This window comes from Moschus berezovskii, chromosome 7, assembly GCF_049115385.1.
Source record: "Moschus berezovskii isolate FMDL1 chromosome 7, NW_MosBer_1.0, whole genome shotgun sequence".
NCBI lineage: Eukaryota > Metazoa > Chordata > Mammalia > Artiodactyla > Moschidae > Moschus > Moschus berezovskii.
The window spans coordinates 83321997-83336728 of record NC_142466.1 but is presented as its reverse complement, the minus strand read 5'-3'; the positions used below and the strand labels follow the sequence as shown (position 1 = coordinate 83336728).

At 41.6% G+C, this 14732-nt stretch overlaps 1 protein-coding gene and 1 pseudogene across 1 annotated transcript in view; one reads left to right on the top strand and one right to left on the bottom strand.

Annotated features, from left to right (window-relative positions):
• DNAI1 (dynein axonemal intermediate chain 1) overlaps nucleotides 1–14732 on the bottom strand; it is a 70710-nt gene that overhangs the window by 42886 nt on the left and 13092 nt on the right. The window contains exons 2-4 of the mRNA XM_055427916.2: nucleotides 2851–2883; nucleotides 904–1002; nucleotides 661–741 (exon numbers count right to left, since the gene is read on the bottom strand). Coding sequence (XP_055283891.1) covers nucleotides 661–741; nucleotides 904–1002; nucleotides 2851–2883 — 213 coding nt within the window. The remainder of the gene's footprint in view (nucleotides 1–660; nucleotides 742–903; nucleotides 1003–2850; nucleotides 2884–14732) is intronic.
• LOC148777388 (small ribosomal subunit protein eS27-like pseudogene) lies at nucleotides 1747–1904 on the top strand (annotated as a pseudogene).

Genomic DNA, 14732 nt, shown 5'->3' with positions numbered 1-14732 from the left:
GACCTGACACTGGCACACTGGCTTCTGGAGACCCAATGACTGATGCTAGTGACTAACACATTACACACACTGGAAAAGTACTTTTCCTACCAAATTATTCACTTCAGGATTCTTGAAAAGAGGGGCTCTGCAGGGCACTTAAGACAATGTAATTAGTGAGACTGAAGGAAAATTCGTAAAGAAATTTCAAAAATCTCTAGAAAACGCCATGTAAAATCTCAGGGTTTTAGCCAGCGAACTCACTTTAAAGGTGATTTCTACAAGAACTGAGAGGCAGGACTTCCCTGGTGGTCCAGTGGTTAAGAATGTGACTGCCTGTGCAGGGGACATGGGTTTGATCCCTTGTCCAGGAAGATCCCACATGCTGTGGAGCAACTAAGCCAGTAAGCCACAACTACTGGGCCCATATGCCATGATTACTGAAGCCTTTGCCCTAGATCCTGTGCTCTGCAACAAGAGAAGCCACTGCAATGAGAAGCCCTCACACCACAACTAAAGAGTGCTCCCTCGCTGTAACTAGAGAAAGCCTGCACGCAGCAACAAAGACCCAGCACAGCCAAAAATAAATTTTTTAAAAAAGAGCTGAGGGGCTTTTGCAACATAGCAAGTCACCAAGCCAAGGAGCACCCAGAGGCCTCTACTCCAGAGAGGATGACTTACTTTGAAGCTGTACCTGACGATGTTCTGGGGTGCGTGTGGGTTGTTGGCCGTCAGAATGCGGGTGAACTCCTCCTTCAGCTCCTGAGGGAGAGAAACACCAAGAGGGTCAAATGTAGAGGCCCCCACCCACTCTGATGATACCCTGGGATGTAAGCAGACATCTGGCAACCTAGGTTCTGAGCAGAGGCCATCTCCAAGGCTGGAGGCGGTGGAAGGGGTGGGAGTAAGATGCTGCTCACTTACCGCATCAGTCAAGTCCAGTTGGTCAGGGGGTTTAACTGTGGTTTTGGACTGTGCCCATTCATCTGTCCCTTCCCCTACTTCAGTCCCTGAGTCTTCATCCTGGACAAAAACCTCACATGAGAAACAAGAGCCTTAGCTGTTTAGACAAGCAAGCAGTACTGTAGGAAGCCCTTTCATTCACCATCCTCCCAGAAGCCAAGTTCTGCCCCAAGACATAGAACACAAAGCATACAACAGAGCACTCATGTGAAGGTCCAAAGGAACTGCTCAGACCAGAGTTCTCATTGCCTGGAAGATCATGGCCACCTCAGTCCTGGGGGTCTGGGTTTAGCTGGAATACTGTGTTGGGTCTTTGGCCCCAGAAGTGAGACCAGAACCAGCTCCTTCTTCCTGCTTCCCATGCAGCCTGGAAGCTAATAGCCAGGACCAGCAGTAAAAAGGCCTCCAGCCATTCTTTAAGCTACTTCGACTCTCATTCACATTTTACCTTCCAGTTTGCCAGCTTAAGGTTATTGTTACAGTAATTCTCCCAGTATTTTGTAACTTGAAGCCTCATAGTCCTATCTAAGCCTTGAAGCAAAAAAAAATCAATAACTAGAAGTTTTCCCCTTCCCTGATAGACAGTTAAATATCTTACCACAGTGGCCCATGACATATTAAAAAATATTCACCCTCACTAGCAATCAGAGACATGCAAAATAAAACAATGCAATTTTTTCATTATTAAACTGGTGAAGGGCAGTGACCGCTTCCCCATGAGAACACACAGAGGATCTCCTTCATCCCTGTCCAGAAGAGGAGACACAAGAAGAAGCGCCTGGTGCAGAGTCCAATTCCTACTTCATGGATGTGAAATGCCCAGGAATCTGTAAAATCACCACTGCCTTTAGCCAACACGCACAAAGAATAGTTTTGTGTGTTGCTCTACTCTCCTCAGCCAGCCTACAGGAGGAACTGCAAAGCTTGCAAAAGGATGCTCCTTCAGACAGAGACAGCACTAAAAGCACCCTAAATCCAGATGGATGGGAAACCATCCTAACCAGTACATTTTGAACACAAAAAACAAGCAAGCAAGCAAAACAAAATGAAACAAAAAAACTGTTTAAAACTAAAACCAAAGAAAACCAAACAGACAAAACCAATATCTAATGTTGGCGAGGTTGTGGGAAAATGGGCACTGGTAAATTAGTACAACCTTTCTAAAGAGCAATTTGGAAATACTTGTCAAAAGCCTAAAAAGTATTGAGTTGGCCAAAATGTTTGCTTGGGCTTTTCCATAAGATGTTAAGGAAAAACTTGAACTAGCTTTTTGGCCAACACATTATTTGTACTCTTTGACCCAAATTTCTATGTATAGCAATTTATTTTAAGAAAAAAATAAGGATAGGCTTAAAGATTTAAATGCATGAATGTCCTACTATTTTTGCTACCATTGTCACATTATTGTAAACTGGTCCCTCATTACTGAGTAATAAAATTTTATCTAATTTAAATAAATAAATAAATGCATGAATGTTTGTTGGAGTGCTGACCATAATAGTGAAAAAGAAGAAATATTTAAATGTCCAACAATGGGGCATGGTTGAACAAAAGTATGGAATGGCCTTAATGAACATAAGGTAAAATATTATGTATTAATTTAAAATCATTCTATGAAAGTATATTTATTGACAATGGAAAGTACTCTAAATAGTATGTAAAAAGCAGATTGTAAAAGAACATACAGTTTGACTCCATTTAAAAATAAATACATGTAATTTTTATATGTGCATAGAAATATCTGGGAAGATATAGCATTACATGTTAACTAAGAGGTTTCCTGGAGTGACAGGTTTAAGGGTGATTTTAATGTTCTTTTTGCTTTTCTTTAAAAAGGTATAACTAATATTTCAACAGAAGAAATGTTATTAGCTTTTTGCTGAGAAACTGTGTGGTCTCAGCACTTACTCTCTTCCTGGCTCCTCTGCCCATGCTGATGCTCTGAAAAAAGAACAGAAACAGAAGATAAGTCATAAGTGACTGTCCATAGGAATATCAGAAAGAGAACTACACGGGGGCTTCTGCCCAAGGACCTCAAAGACAAGCGACATTGAGCTTCCTCAAATCTCACAGTCTTCTCATTGGCAACAGGTGCCCAGCCAAGGAGGCCCTATATCTGAGGCAACCTGATTCCAGCATCAGTGAGACTGATCCCCAAAGAGCAACCGGGTAACTTACTGCCTGGCATTTCTTATCTGCAATTAACTCGACAAACATTTTAAAAAATCATATACTAAGTGCTCATCTCTGTGCCAGGCATTAAGGGGATTCTGAGGGCAGATTATATTTATAAACAGTTGTTTATGATGAAGGTTTAGGTACTCTGCTTTGTACACTGCTGTCTCAATATAGCAGGTGTTCAAAACACTTACTGAATATATGAATGAATGCCGTCAAACCCCTTAGTAATCATGACCCCGGGAAAATGTTTCTCCTCTTGAAGTCTGTTTTCTCATCTACCGTAAGATGCATAAGATTGGATATGATGGCCTTCCAGTTCTAGCAAGCTAAAATTTCATGTTCCCAAGAATAGCATGCTTTTTTAAAAAATTATCTACCTATTTATTTTTGGCTGTTCTGGGTCTTCGTTGCTGCACGTGGGCTTTTTCTAGTTGTAGAGCTTGTGATTTGGTGCACACAGTCTTCAGTAGTTGTGGCACACAGGCTCAGTAATCGGGGCACACAGGTTTAGTTGCCGTGTGGCACATGGGCTCTTCCCAGACCAGGAATCGAATTCATGTCCTCTTCACTGGCAGGCGGATTCTTAACCACTGGACCACCAAGGAAGTCCCGAGAGTAGCATGCTGGATTCAACTAGATAAACATGTGTTGAGCACCTACTCATGTGTCAAGGACTAACCTAGGCTGTGAGACAAAGATGAAGAAAGATGAGGTCCCTATCCCTGTTTGCTCAGGGTCCACGGAGGACAGAGCATGTGATCAGTGCTCATTATTTACTCACTCATTCACTCAGCACGTTCTCTTGAAAGTCTGCTCTATGCCAGCAGTAGAGACACGTGCCCAGGGTGCTCATGCATGGAGACACCCACCCAGCGTGGGTGCACAAGAAAGCCTCACTGAGGTGGCTATTTCTCAGCTCAATATTAAAAGACAAGTATGGGTTATCCAAGTGGAGAAAAGTCTTTTTTTTTCAGAAAGGCTGTCCAGAAGAGGAAAACAGCATGTGAAATGGCAAGAGCAGAACAATAACAGAAACTATAAAATGTTCCACCAAAGAAATAAAACAAAACCCTGCAGTATAGACACTGAACAAATAGTTGTTTCAGCTGATGGAGCAAGAAGGAGATGTGGAGACTGGAGACGTGTGTGTCGGGGGAGTGTTAAGCTTAGAAGAAGCAAGTCTAGGCCTTGAAGGAGGGAGCAAGGCAGTTGAGAAACCAAAGGGCACATGTTGGTGACAGACTGGCAAACTGGGCAGAGACCTCGGCTCCCAGCTCTCGCTGACCACCTGAGTCATCTTAGAGGAGTGTCTGGGTCCTAGTTTCCCAAACACAAAGTGAGGGGGTTAGACTGGAAGGACTCTCGCAACTCTTCCATGGCAGGGGCTGTGGACAGGCTTTGATGGTGGATGGGGAGGGGATTCTAGAGGGTGAGAAGGGCATGTCCTGGCTTAGGCAGGGATTGTTGCTAGGAGGGCAGCAGCAGGATTCAGATTTCTGCCAGGCCGCCTAGGTTTCCAGGGATGGGAACCCTCCTCTGAGGCTAAGCCACATGAGCCAGAAAGCGGCTTTCCTTTGAAGAGCCTCTGATCCCTAAGGTAATGAGATGGAAGCGCCACAATGTCCAACAGTTTTCTGGCCCACAACAGAGCACTGGAGGGCCAACCCCACCCCAGGCTGCCAGCCCTAAATAGGAAACGAGATCCAGTTACCATTGCCCCCCGCAAATATGTCTGTAAAACATTTATCTGGCAATAAAAGAACTGACAAGGCAATTTGAGTGTAATTGTTTTTGGCAGTTGGAAATATTTCAATTAACACACTGTAAAAGCCACACTATAATAAATGCAAAACAGGCCAATGAAATCAGCTACAGCCCTGACTTCTCAACCATGACAAAGGAGATTGAATGTCAGGCCGCCACCTTGGGCTGTTGGTCTTCCAGAAGGAGAAGCCTGAGGCAGACAAGCCTGAATTCCTGAAAGGTTTTTGAGGGTTCCTCCCAGAAGCTGTCAAACCGCAAAAGAAGACAGCCCAAAGTCCCTCGTCTGGCCCTCGGAACTTTATCATGCAACCCTGTATCTCTGGTCCAGCCTGCTCTCCCGCCACTCTGAGAGCAAGGTACCCACATTTCCTGAGCTTGGCCTCTGCTTTCCCACTTCTGCACCTTTGCTTGTACCATTCCTCCTGCCAAGAATGACATCTTCTTCTCCCTCCCTGTTCCCACTCTGTGCTTGCATGCTAAGTCATGACTGACTCTGCGACCCCATGGACAGTAGCCTGCCAGGCTCCTTTGTCCACAGGATTTCCCACGCAAGAATACTGGAATAGGTTGCCATTTCCTTCTTCAGGGGATCTTCCCGACCCAGGGATCAAACCTATGTCTGTTACATCTCCGGCATTGACAGGCGGGTTCTTTACCGCTAGCACCACCTGGGAAGCCCTATCTCGGTTCCCACTATCTTGGCTTAACAAAACCCTACCCAGCTAGCCTCTGCTAGTTCCATCATCTAATCCTGACCTTTCGCCTACCTCCCTCTATCTTTCTGTCTTCACTCTGAGCAAGGATCTGCCCTGCCTCACATCACCACCATTAGCATTGGCTGTGGAGAGATGAAGGATGAAATGTAACTTCAAATAGATACTCTGTTGTCTCCAGGTTTTGTTATGCAAAAGGTGACAGAATTATGAAAAGAAACATAACAGTGCGATGCACATCAGAGGCAGCTAGGAGATTCCAGCAAGGGAGATCCCCCATTCTAAAACACTGACCAAAGAAGACCCTCTACTCTTGGATGCGGAATTTCAGTCATTCTGTGAAGTCAAGGGAGGAGCCCATGAAGGAGTGGTGCCCCCCCACCCCCCAGGCCACCAGGGCAATCAGAGTAACCCTGATGATCAATGGGATAACAGATGTCCCAGCCTGAATTCCTTCATAGTACAGCACTTTTCTATTTTCACTGTTAAGAGATTTTAGTGTGAGCATCCTGAGGGCAGGAACTGGTAATGACTCCATTGCCTAGAGGCTACTTCTCAGTTCTCTTACAGGACCTGACATTGCTGAGGGCTCCCTTGCTCTGTGTAGAAACTTCTCCACCCCCAATAGTTTTTTCTCAATGTCCTTGACCCCTCCAGGAGTGGGTGCTTGGCCCCCTAGTCTTCTGTTTCTACACATTCTCCTGCGTGCTCTTATGCCCACCCACAGATTCATCTTCATTGTCTTAAAGCTCAAATGACAAAGCTTAGATTTTCAAATTTGTGACAGAGTACTCATACTCATTATCTTAACAAATCAACTTCATTGTGTTATTTTTACACCCCAACCATCATCTTTTTTTTCCACTCCATACTTGCATTTGCTCTAGTATTTCCTATCTCACTCAAGTGTACGACCATTCAAGCACTCAGGTTGGAAACTGGGAGCCATCAGTTACCTGTCTTTCCCTCATTCTTTTACTAGCATCATATTTCTAAGTCTAACAATTCTATCACTTAGTATCTTTTATAACTATCCTCTCCATTCATATCCCCTTTTAATTCAAGTCCTTACTCCCTCTTGCCAAACTGCATTTGATTACCCTAACTCCACTTTCTCTCCACTCTCATAATTATATCTATCACCATTTTCAGCTATTGAGCACTGACCCTGAGCCAATCATTTACTAAGCAATTTAGGTACATGATCTCATTTAATCTTCATAACCATCCTATGGGGAAGGATTGTAACATCATTATTCCTGTTTTACAGATGAGGACCCTGAGGCATAGCAAGATGAAGCAACTGACCCAGAGCTGACCAGAACATGAACCCAAACACTTAATCACTATAAGTAATCTTCTTAAAATGTAAACTTAATTACTCTCCTACTATAAAGCCTTTAAGGGCTCCCCGTCACCCACGAGTGGAATCCCCAAATCCCCAATAAGGCATCCACCACATCTCCAACTCTTCCTGCCACAGCCATGGAAGGGTGCTTTGAAAAAGAAAATTCAATGTAACAGATGATTATTATTGCCACCTACTGGGCATTTGGAGTTTCCCAGGTGGCACTAGTGGTAACTTGCCTGCCAATGCAGGAGATGTAAGAGACACGGGTTCTTCTCCTGGGTAGGGAAGATCTCCTGGAGGAGGGCATGGCAACCCACTCCAGTATTCTTGCCTGGAGAATCCCATGGACAGAGGAGCCTGGCAGGCTACAGTCCATGGTGTTGCAAAGAGTCAGACATGACTGAAGCCACTTAGCACACACTGGGCATTTATCTGCACTTAGACTTGTTTTGGGGCTTCTAGGGTGGCATTAGTGGTAAAGAACCCCCCTGCCAATGCAGGAGACATAAGAGGCATTCTATCTCTGGGTCAGGAAGATCCTCTGGAGGAGGGCATGGCAACCCACTCCAGTATTCTTGCCTAGAGAATCCTATCGACAGAGGAGCATAGGGTCACAAAGAATTGGACATGACTGAGAAGGCAACGGTGCCCCACTCCAGTACTCTTGCCTGGAAAATCCCATGGACGGAGGAGCCTGTTGGGCTGCAGTCCATGGGGTTGCTAAGAGTTGGACACGGCTGGGTGACTTCACTTTCACTTTTCACTTTCATGCATTGGAGAAGGAAATGGCAACCCACTCCAGTGTTCTTGTCTGGAGAATCCCAGGGACGGGGGAGCCTGGTGGGCTGCCATCTATGGGGTCGCTCAGAGTCGGTTACAACTGAAGTGACTTAGCAGCAGCAGCAGCAGAAGCAAGTTAGCATGCACGCAGACTTGTTTTGATACACAACATACTGCAGTGTGAGCAATCCAGCTGTCCCTGAATATATTTTAGAGGTAAGTCAGGAGATCAAAACTTCTTAAACTGCTCCCCATTATGAAGATATTATTTTAAAAACAAATATGTGATCAGATGTATCCATGGGGCCCAAATATGGGCTTTGAAGTCAACCATACCTGGTTTGAGTCCCTTCTCTGCCATCTGCTAGGCAAGTTACTTGTCTTCTCAGTACCCTTATCTCTTAAATGGGCATCATACCAATGCCCTCTGAAGGCAATCATAGCCCATAGTTAGGAGGATTCAATGAGTCAATGTACATAAAATGCAAATTGCAGTGCCTGGCCAGATTCTGTGCCCAATAAAGGACTGTTGGTCGTATTATTATTCCCACTTATACACCCTGCTCTGCCCTTGCCATGCAGGATCTGTCTGTCCCTTTGCTTACTAGGAAGCACTTGCCCTAGGGATGACTATAAGTCTTCAGCAGCTCACATGTCCACCAAGAGTTCCTTGGTGAAATGTGTTCTTTTCTGGAAAGAGCGGCTTTTTGAAGCGTGGAAACCCACAGACACTGCATCCTCCTTCCTGGGGCCCCAGGAGATTTTGCTCACCATTTCAGTTGTCTTGGTCCTTATTTTAAAACTCCCTAACAGGTTTCCATTAAGCTAAATTGAAACTAAATACCTCACCAGCTTGCAGTTTCCGTTTCTAAAAGGGTAAAAGCTCTTAGTCCCAAAGGAACAGTAATTTACCAACAAATCTTCCTCCAGCTTCACTGACTGCATTTCAAATCCCTGAGCCTAGTGCAGTGTCTAAATCACGCAGAATGTGCTCAATAAGTATGGTTGAAGGAGATCTCAAAATTTTGAAACACTAGGTGAGAGTTCCTTGGATAGCAAGGAGATCAAACCAGTCAATCCTAAAGGAAATCAACCCTGAATATTCATTGGAAGGCCTGATGCTGAAGCTCCAATACGTTGGCCACCTGATGCGGAAAGCCAATCCACTGGAAAAAGAGTCTGATGCTGGGAAAGATCAAGGGCAGGAGGAGAAGGAGGCGACAGAACATGAGATGATTGGATGGCATCACCGACTCAATGGGCAAGTTTGAGCAAACTCCAGGAGATGGTAAAGGACAGGGAAGCCTGGTGTGCTTCCACTGGGGTCACAAAGAATACGACACGACTTAGTGACTAAACAACAACAAAGATAAAGGCTAGAAGGTACTATCATACACTATTGTGGGCATGCCAACTCATGCAGGGTTAATTGGCAATATCTGCCAAAATTTCAAATGCATATACCTCTCAACTCAGCAACTCTGCATTTTTGAATTTTCCCTATATAAATACTATAGTATTTATATACTATATACACTGTATAATATGCATACTATATGCATAAGTATACTTATGCATACTATAATACATATGCATAAGATGTATGTACAAAATTGCTCACTGCAGCCTTTTGGTAATATTTCAAAAATGGGGAAAAAACCTAAATATTCATCCATAGGGGACTAGTGAAATACATTATGGTATAGCCATTCAATGGGATATTATGTATACTTTTAAAAGAATGAGGTAACTTTTATGTATTGCTATGTAAAGCGTCCAAGCTTTTTTTTTATTGTTAAATAAACATGCAAGTTACATAAACAGATGACCCATCATCTTACTTGAACAATGTGCGCACACACGAAATTTCTGGAAGAATAATATAGATTCCGTTGAGAGTGGTTTGGTCCAGGAAATGTGACAGGGGAGTTGCAGAGAAGGGAAAAAATGCAGTTTACCTTATACTCATTCTCGTGGTTTTAATATTTTAAATGTAAATGTGCATTACTTTTATAATTTAAAATGCTAATTAAGAATTTTAAAAGTTAATACAGTTAAAGAGAGTAGTTCCCCCCCCTCATTAATGCAGTGTTGGCATAGTGCTCAGAATGCAGAAAAAGGAACATGAGAACAAACTCATGCTTCCTTGGAAGACCAAGAGGGAAGAAGCCAAAGCCATAGGCCTCTTCCCAAATAAGGCTAGAGATGGCAAGGCAGGGTAGGGTTTAAAACCTGAAGCTCTAGTGTAAGCCTGGCTGGATTCCTGATTCTGTCACCAACTACATGTGCGACCTTGAGCAAGGTATTTACGTCCTAATCCTCATTCTCTCATTTATAAGGCAGAGAAAAATATTAGTACTTTCCTTAGATTTGCTGTGAGGATAAAATACAATACATGATGAGAACCTTACTCAGAGCCCAGCACTCAGTAAGCCCTCAGTACCAGAGGCAGTGTTATTACTTTATTATTCTATCATGGTCTGCTGTGCATGCTGATTGACTTTCATTCTGAGGGCATTTATTGAATAGTTGAAAAGTGTGTTGTCCAGGTCCCATGAAATCCTTGTCAGAAAGGAAGCTATAAATCTCAGGGTGTACAGCAGAGGGATGAAACTAAAAAAACTTTCCCTTTATACAGCATCTTTCAGTTTACTGAACATTTTGGAGTACATCATCTCATTTGGCCCTTATTCTCATCTGTTGTGGGTGGATGTTGAATCTTGTCAAGAAAATTAGAGATACCAAGGGAACATTTCATGCAAAGATAGGCACAATTAAGGGCAGAAATGGTATGCACCTAACAGAAGCAAAAGATATTAAGAAAAGGTGGCAAGAATACACAGAAGAACTGTACAAAAAAAGGTCTTCATGACCCAGATAATCACGATGGTGTGATCACTCACCTAGAGCCAGACATCCTGGAATGTGAAGTCAAGTGGGCCTTAGGAAGCATCTCTATGAACAAAGCTAGTGGAGGCGATAGAATTTTAATTTGAGCTATTTCAAATCCTAAAAGATGATGCTGTGAATATGCCATCAAATTTGGAAAACTCAGCAGTGGCCACAGGACTGGAAAAGGTCAGTCTTCATTCCAATCCCAAAGAAAGGCAATGCCAAAGAATGCTCAAACTACCGCACAATTGCACTCATCTCACATGATAGCAAAGTAATGCTCAAAATTCTCCAAGCCGGGCTTCTAGATGTTCAAACAGGTTTTAGAAAAGGCAGAGGAACCAGAAATCAAATTGCCAACATCCACTGGATCATGGAAAAACAAGAGTTCCAGAAAAACATCTCTTTCTGCTTTATTGAATATGCCAAAGCCTTTGATTGTGTGGATCACAAGAAACTGTGGAAAATTCTTCAAGAGATGGGAATACCAGATCACCTGTCCTGCCTCTTGAGAAACCTGTATGCAGGTCAGGAAGCAACAGTTTGAACTGGACATGGAACAACAGACTGGTTCCAAATAGGAAAAGGAGTACATCAAGGCTATATATTGTCACCCTGCTTATTTAACTTATATGCAAAGTACATCATGAGAAATGCTGGACTGGAAGAAACACAAGCTGGAATCAAGATTGCTGGGAGAAATATCAATAACCTCAGATATGCAGATGACACCACCCTTATGGCAGAAAGTGAAGAAGAACTAAAGAGCCTCTTGACGAAAGTGAAAGAGGAGAGTGAAAAAGTTGGCTTAAAGCTCAACATTCAGAAAACAAAGATTATGGCATGTGGTCCCATCACTTCATGGCAAATAGATGGAGAAACAGTGGAAATAGTGACAGACTTTATTTTTGGGGGCTCCATAATCACTGCAAATGGTGATTGCTGCCATGAAATTAAAAGAAGCTTACTCCTTGGAAGGAAAGTTATGACCAACCTAGACAGTATATTAAAAAGCAGAGACATTGCTTTGCCAACAAAGGTCCATCTAGTCAAGGCTATGGTTTTTCCAGGGGTCATGTATGGACGTGAGAGTCAGACTATAAAAAAAGCTGAGTGCCAAAGAATTGATGCTTTTGAACTGTGGTGTTGGAGAAGACTCTTGAGAGTCCCTTGGACTGCAAGGAGATCCAACCAGTCCATCCTAAAGAAAATCAGTACTGAATGTTCATTGGAAGGACTGATGTTTAAGCTGAAACTCCAATACTTTAGCCACCTGATACGAAGAGCTGACGCATTTGAAAAGATCCTGATGCTGGGAAAGATTGAGGCAGGAGGAGAAGGGGACAACAGAGGATGAGATGGTTGGATGGCGTCACCGACTCAGTGGACATGAGTTTGAGTAAACTCCAGGGGTTGGTGACGGACAGGGAGGCCTGGTGTGCTGCAGTCCATGGGGTCGCAAAGAGTTGGACATGACTGAGTGACAAAGAGAAGAGTTGAATCTTGTCAACTTCTTTTCTGAATCTATTATGATGTCATATGGTTTTCCCCCTTTTTTCTGTTAATGTGAAGAAATATATTGATTGGTTTTTTAATGTTGAGCTAACTTTGTCTTATTGAAATAAACCTCATTTGGTCTGATATATTATTATTTTTAATACATTGATGGAATAGATTTGCTAATATTTTGTCAGATTTTTTTGCATTTATAGTCATGAAGGATGTTGGCCTATCCTCTTTTCTTATAATAGTTTTGATTTTGATATCAGTATTATGCTGATACCAAGTAAATTGGAACTTGTACCCTTCTCTGTTTCACCTAAGACTTTGTATAAGATTGGTGTTATATTTATTCTTGACATATCTATTCATCAGTGAACCCATTTGGCCTCGAGTTTCTTTGTGGGAAGGTTTTAAATTATGAATTCAATTTAAATAGATATGGTCTTCATATTTTCCATTTCTTTATGTGTTACAGCAAACTGTGTTTTTCAGTAAATTTGTCCATTCCATTTACATTGTTGAATTTATTGCCATAGAGTTGTTGATAATATCCATTTATTACCCTTTTTAATGTCTGTACAATCTGTAGCGATATCACATTTTTCATTCCTGTTATTGGCTATTGTGTTTTCTTCTTTTCTTGATGAGCCAAGCTTGCTAAGTTTTATCAATTTTATCAATCTTTTCAATGAAGCAATTTCTGACTTTGTTCATTTTCTCTATTGTTTTTTTCATTGTTTCTATGAAACAATAAGATATAAATGAATAAATTAATAAAAGAAAGGGAATCGAAATAGATTTTGCTTCTGTTATTCTGGATGTAATTTGCTCATCTTTTTCTATTTTCTTAAGGTAGAAACTTAGAACATTGATTTTAAATCTTTTTTCTTTTCTGAAATAGGCATTTAAAACTACACATTTTTATTAAGTCCTGCTTCAGCATGATCCCACAATTTGTGATGTTTTATTTTCATTGTTGTTGTTTAGTCGCTATGTTGTATCCAACTCTTTTGCAACCCCATGGACTATAGCCTGGCAGGCTCCTCTGTCCATGGGATTTTTCAGGCAAGAATACTGGAGTGAGTTGCCATTTCCTTCTCCAGGGGATCTTCCCAACCCAGGGATCAAATCCACGTCTACTGCGTTGGCAGGTGGATTCTTTACCAGTGAGCCATCTGGGAAGCCCATCCAATTAAAAGTGTTTTTTAATTTCCTTTGTTTTTTTTTTTTTTACATTTAGAAATGCATTCATCAATTCCTAAATATTTGGGGATTTGCTATTTATGATTAATTTCACTTTGGTCAAACTATTCCTAGTATCCTGAGATTCTTTCTGTCATGGATTGATGTTGAATTTGAATTGAATGAAAACCTGTAAGGTATTAATATTTTGAAATGTATTGAGACTCACTGTACGTCCCAGTGTATGGTCTATTTTTTTTAAACATTCTGCCATTCTATAAACGTTAATTAAGTCAAGTTGGTTAACAGATCTACATATTTCAACTGAGCAAAAAGTGTTAAAATCTCCAGCTATCATCATATCTTTTTATATTTCTCCATTTAGCTCTGGATTTTGAAGTGCTGTTAGTAGGTACATACACATTTGAGATTTCATATCACTTCTTGATCTTTTATCATTATGAAATGTCCATATTTTTCTTTGGAAATACTCTTTGTCTTGAAGCCTACTTAGCTCTGATAATACTATAGTCATGCAGCTTTCTTATGCTTGCTACTTGCATGGTATGTTTCATCACACTTTTATTTTTCAAACTTTCTATGTCTATACACTGAAACTATACTTCTTACAAGAAGCATAAAGTTGGGTCTTGCTTATTTTCCCCCCTAGCTTGACAATCTCTGCCTTTTAATTGAAAGTATTGGTGTGATTGTCTTTACCATACTCCCCTTTGTTTTCTATTTTTCATCTACTTTTTCCTCTGTTCATTTTCTCCCTTCATGTTAGTTGAGGTTTTTAGTATTTCATTTCATTTTCTCTGTTGGATTTTTAGCTGTGCCTTTTTGTATTACTTTCTAGTGGTTGTTCTAAGGTTTATAGTATGTACCTTAAACCAATCATAGTCTATTAAGAATAAATAACATATCACTTCATATTTAACAAAGTAATAACCTTGCTGCTGCTGCTGCTAAGTCACTTCAGTCGTGTCCGACTCTGTGTGACCCCATAGACGGAAGCCCACCAGGCTCCCACGTCCCTGGGCCTTATCACACCTTAATTCTATTTACCACCACGACCTCATCTTTGAGGTTGTTGTCACATATTTTACTTCCATATACATTATAAGCTTTAGCTTACAGTGGTATTATTTTTGTTTTAAACAGTCATATGCTTCTTAAGAAAATTAATAGAAGCCAAAAATATCTAGTATTTTATCTTTAGCCCCGTATTTACTATTACTAGTACTTTTGGGGCCTTCCCACAGACAGAGCTTCCATCAGGTGTCATTTTCCCTCTGCTTAAAGAACTTCTTTCCATACTTCTTTTTTTTTTTAAGATTTATTTGGCTGTGTCAAGTCTTAGTTGTTTCCATGCAGAGGTGGGAGAAGAGGGGATTCTTCCCCAACCAGAGATCAGACCCATG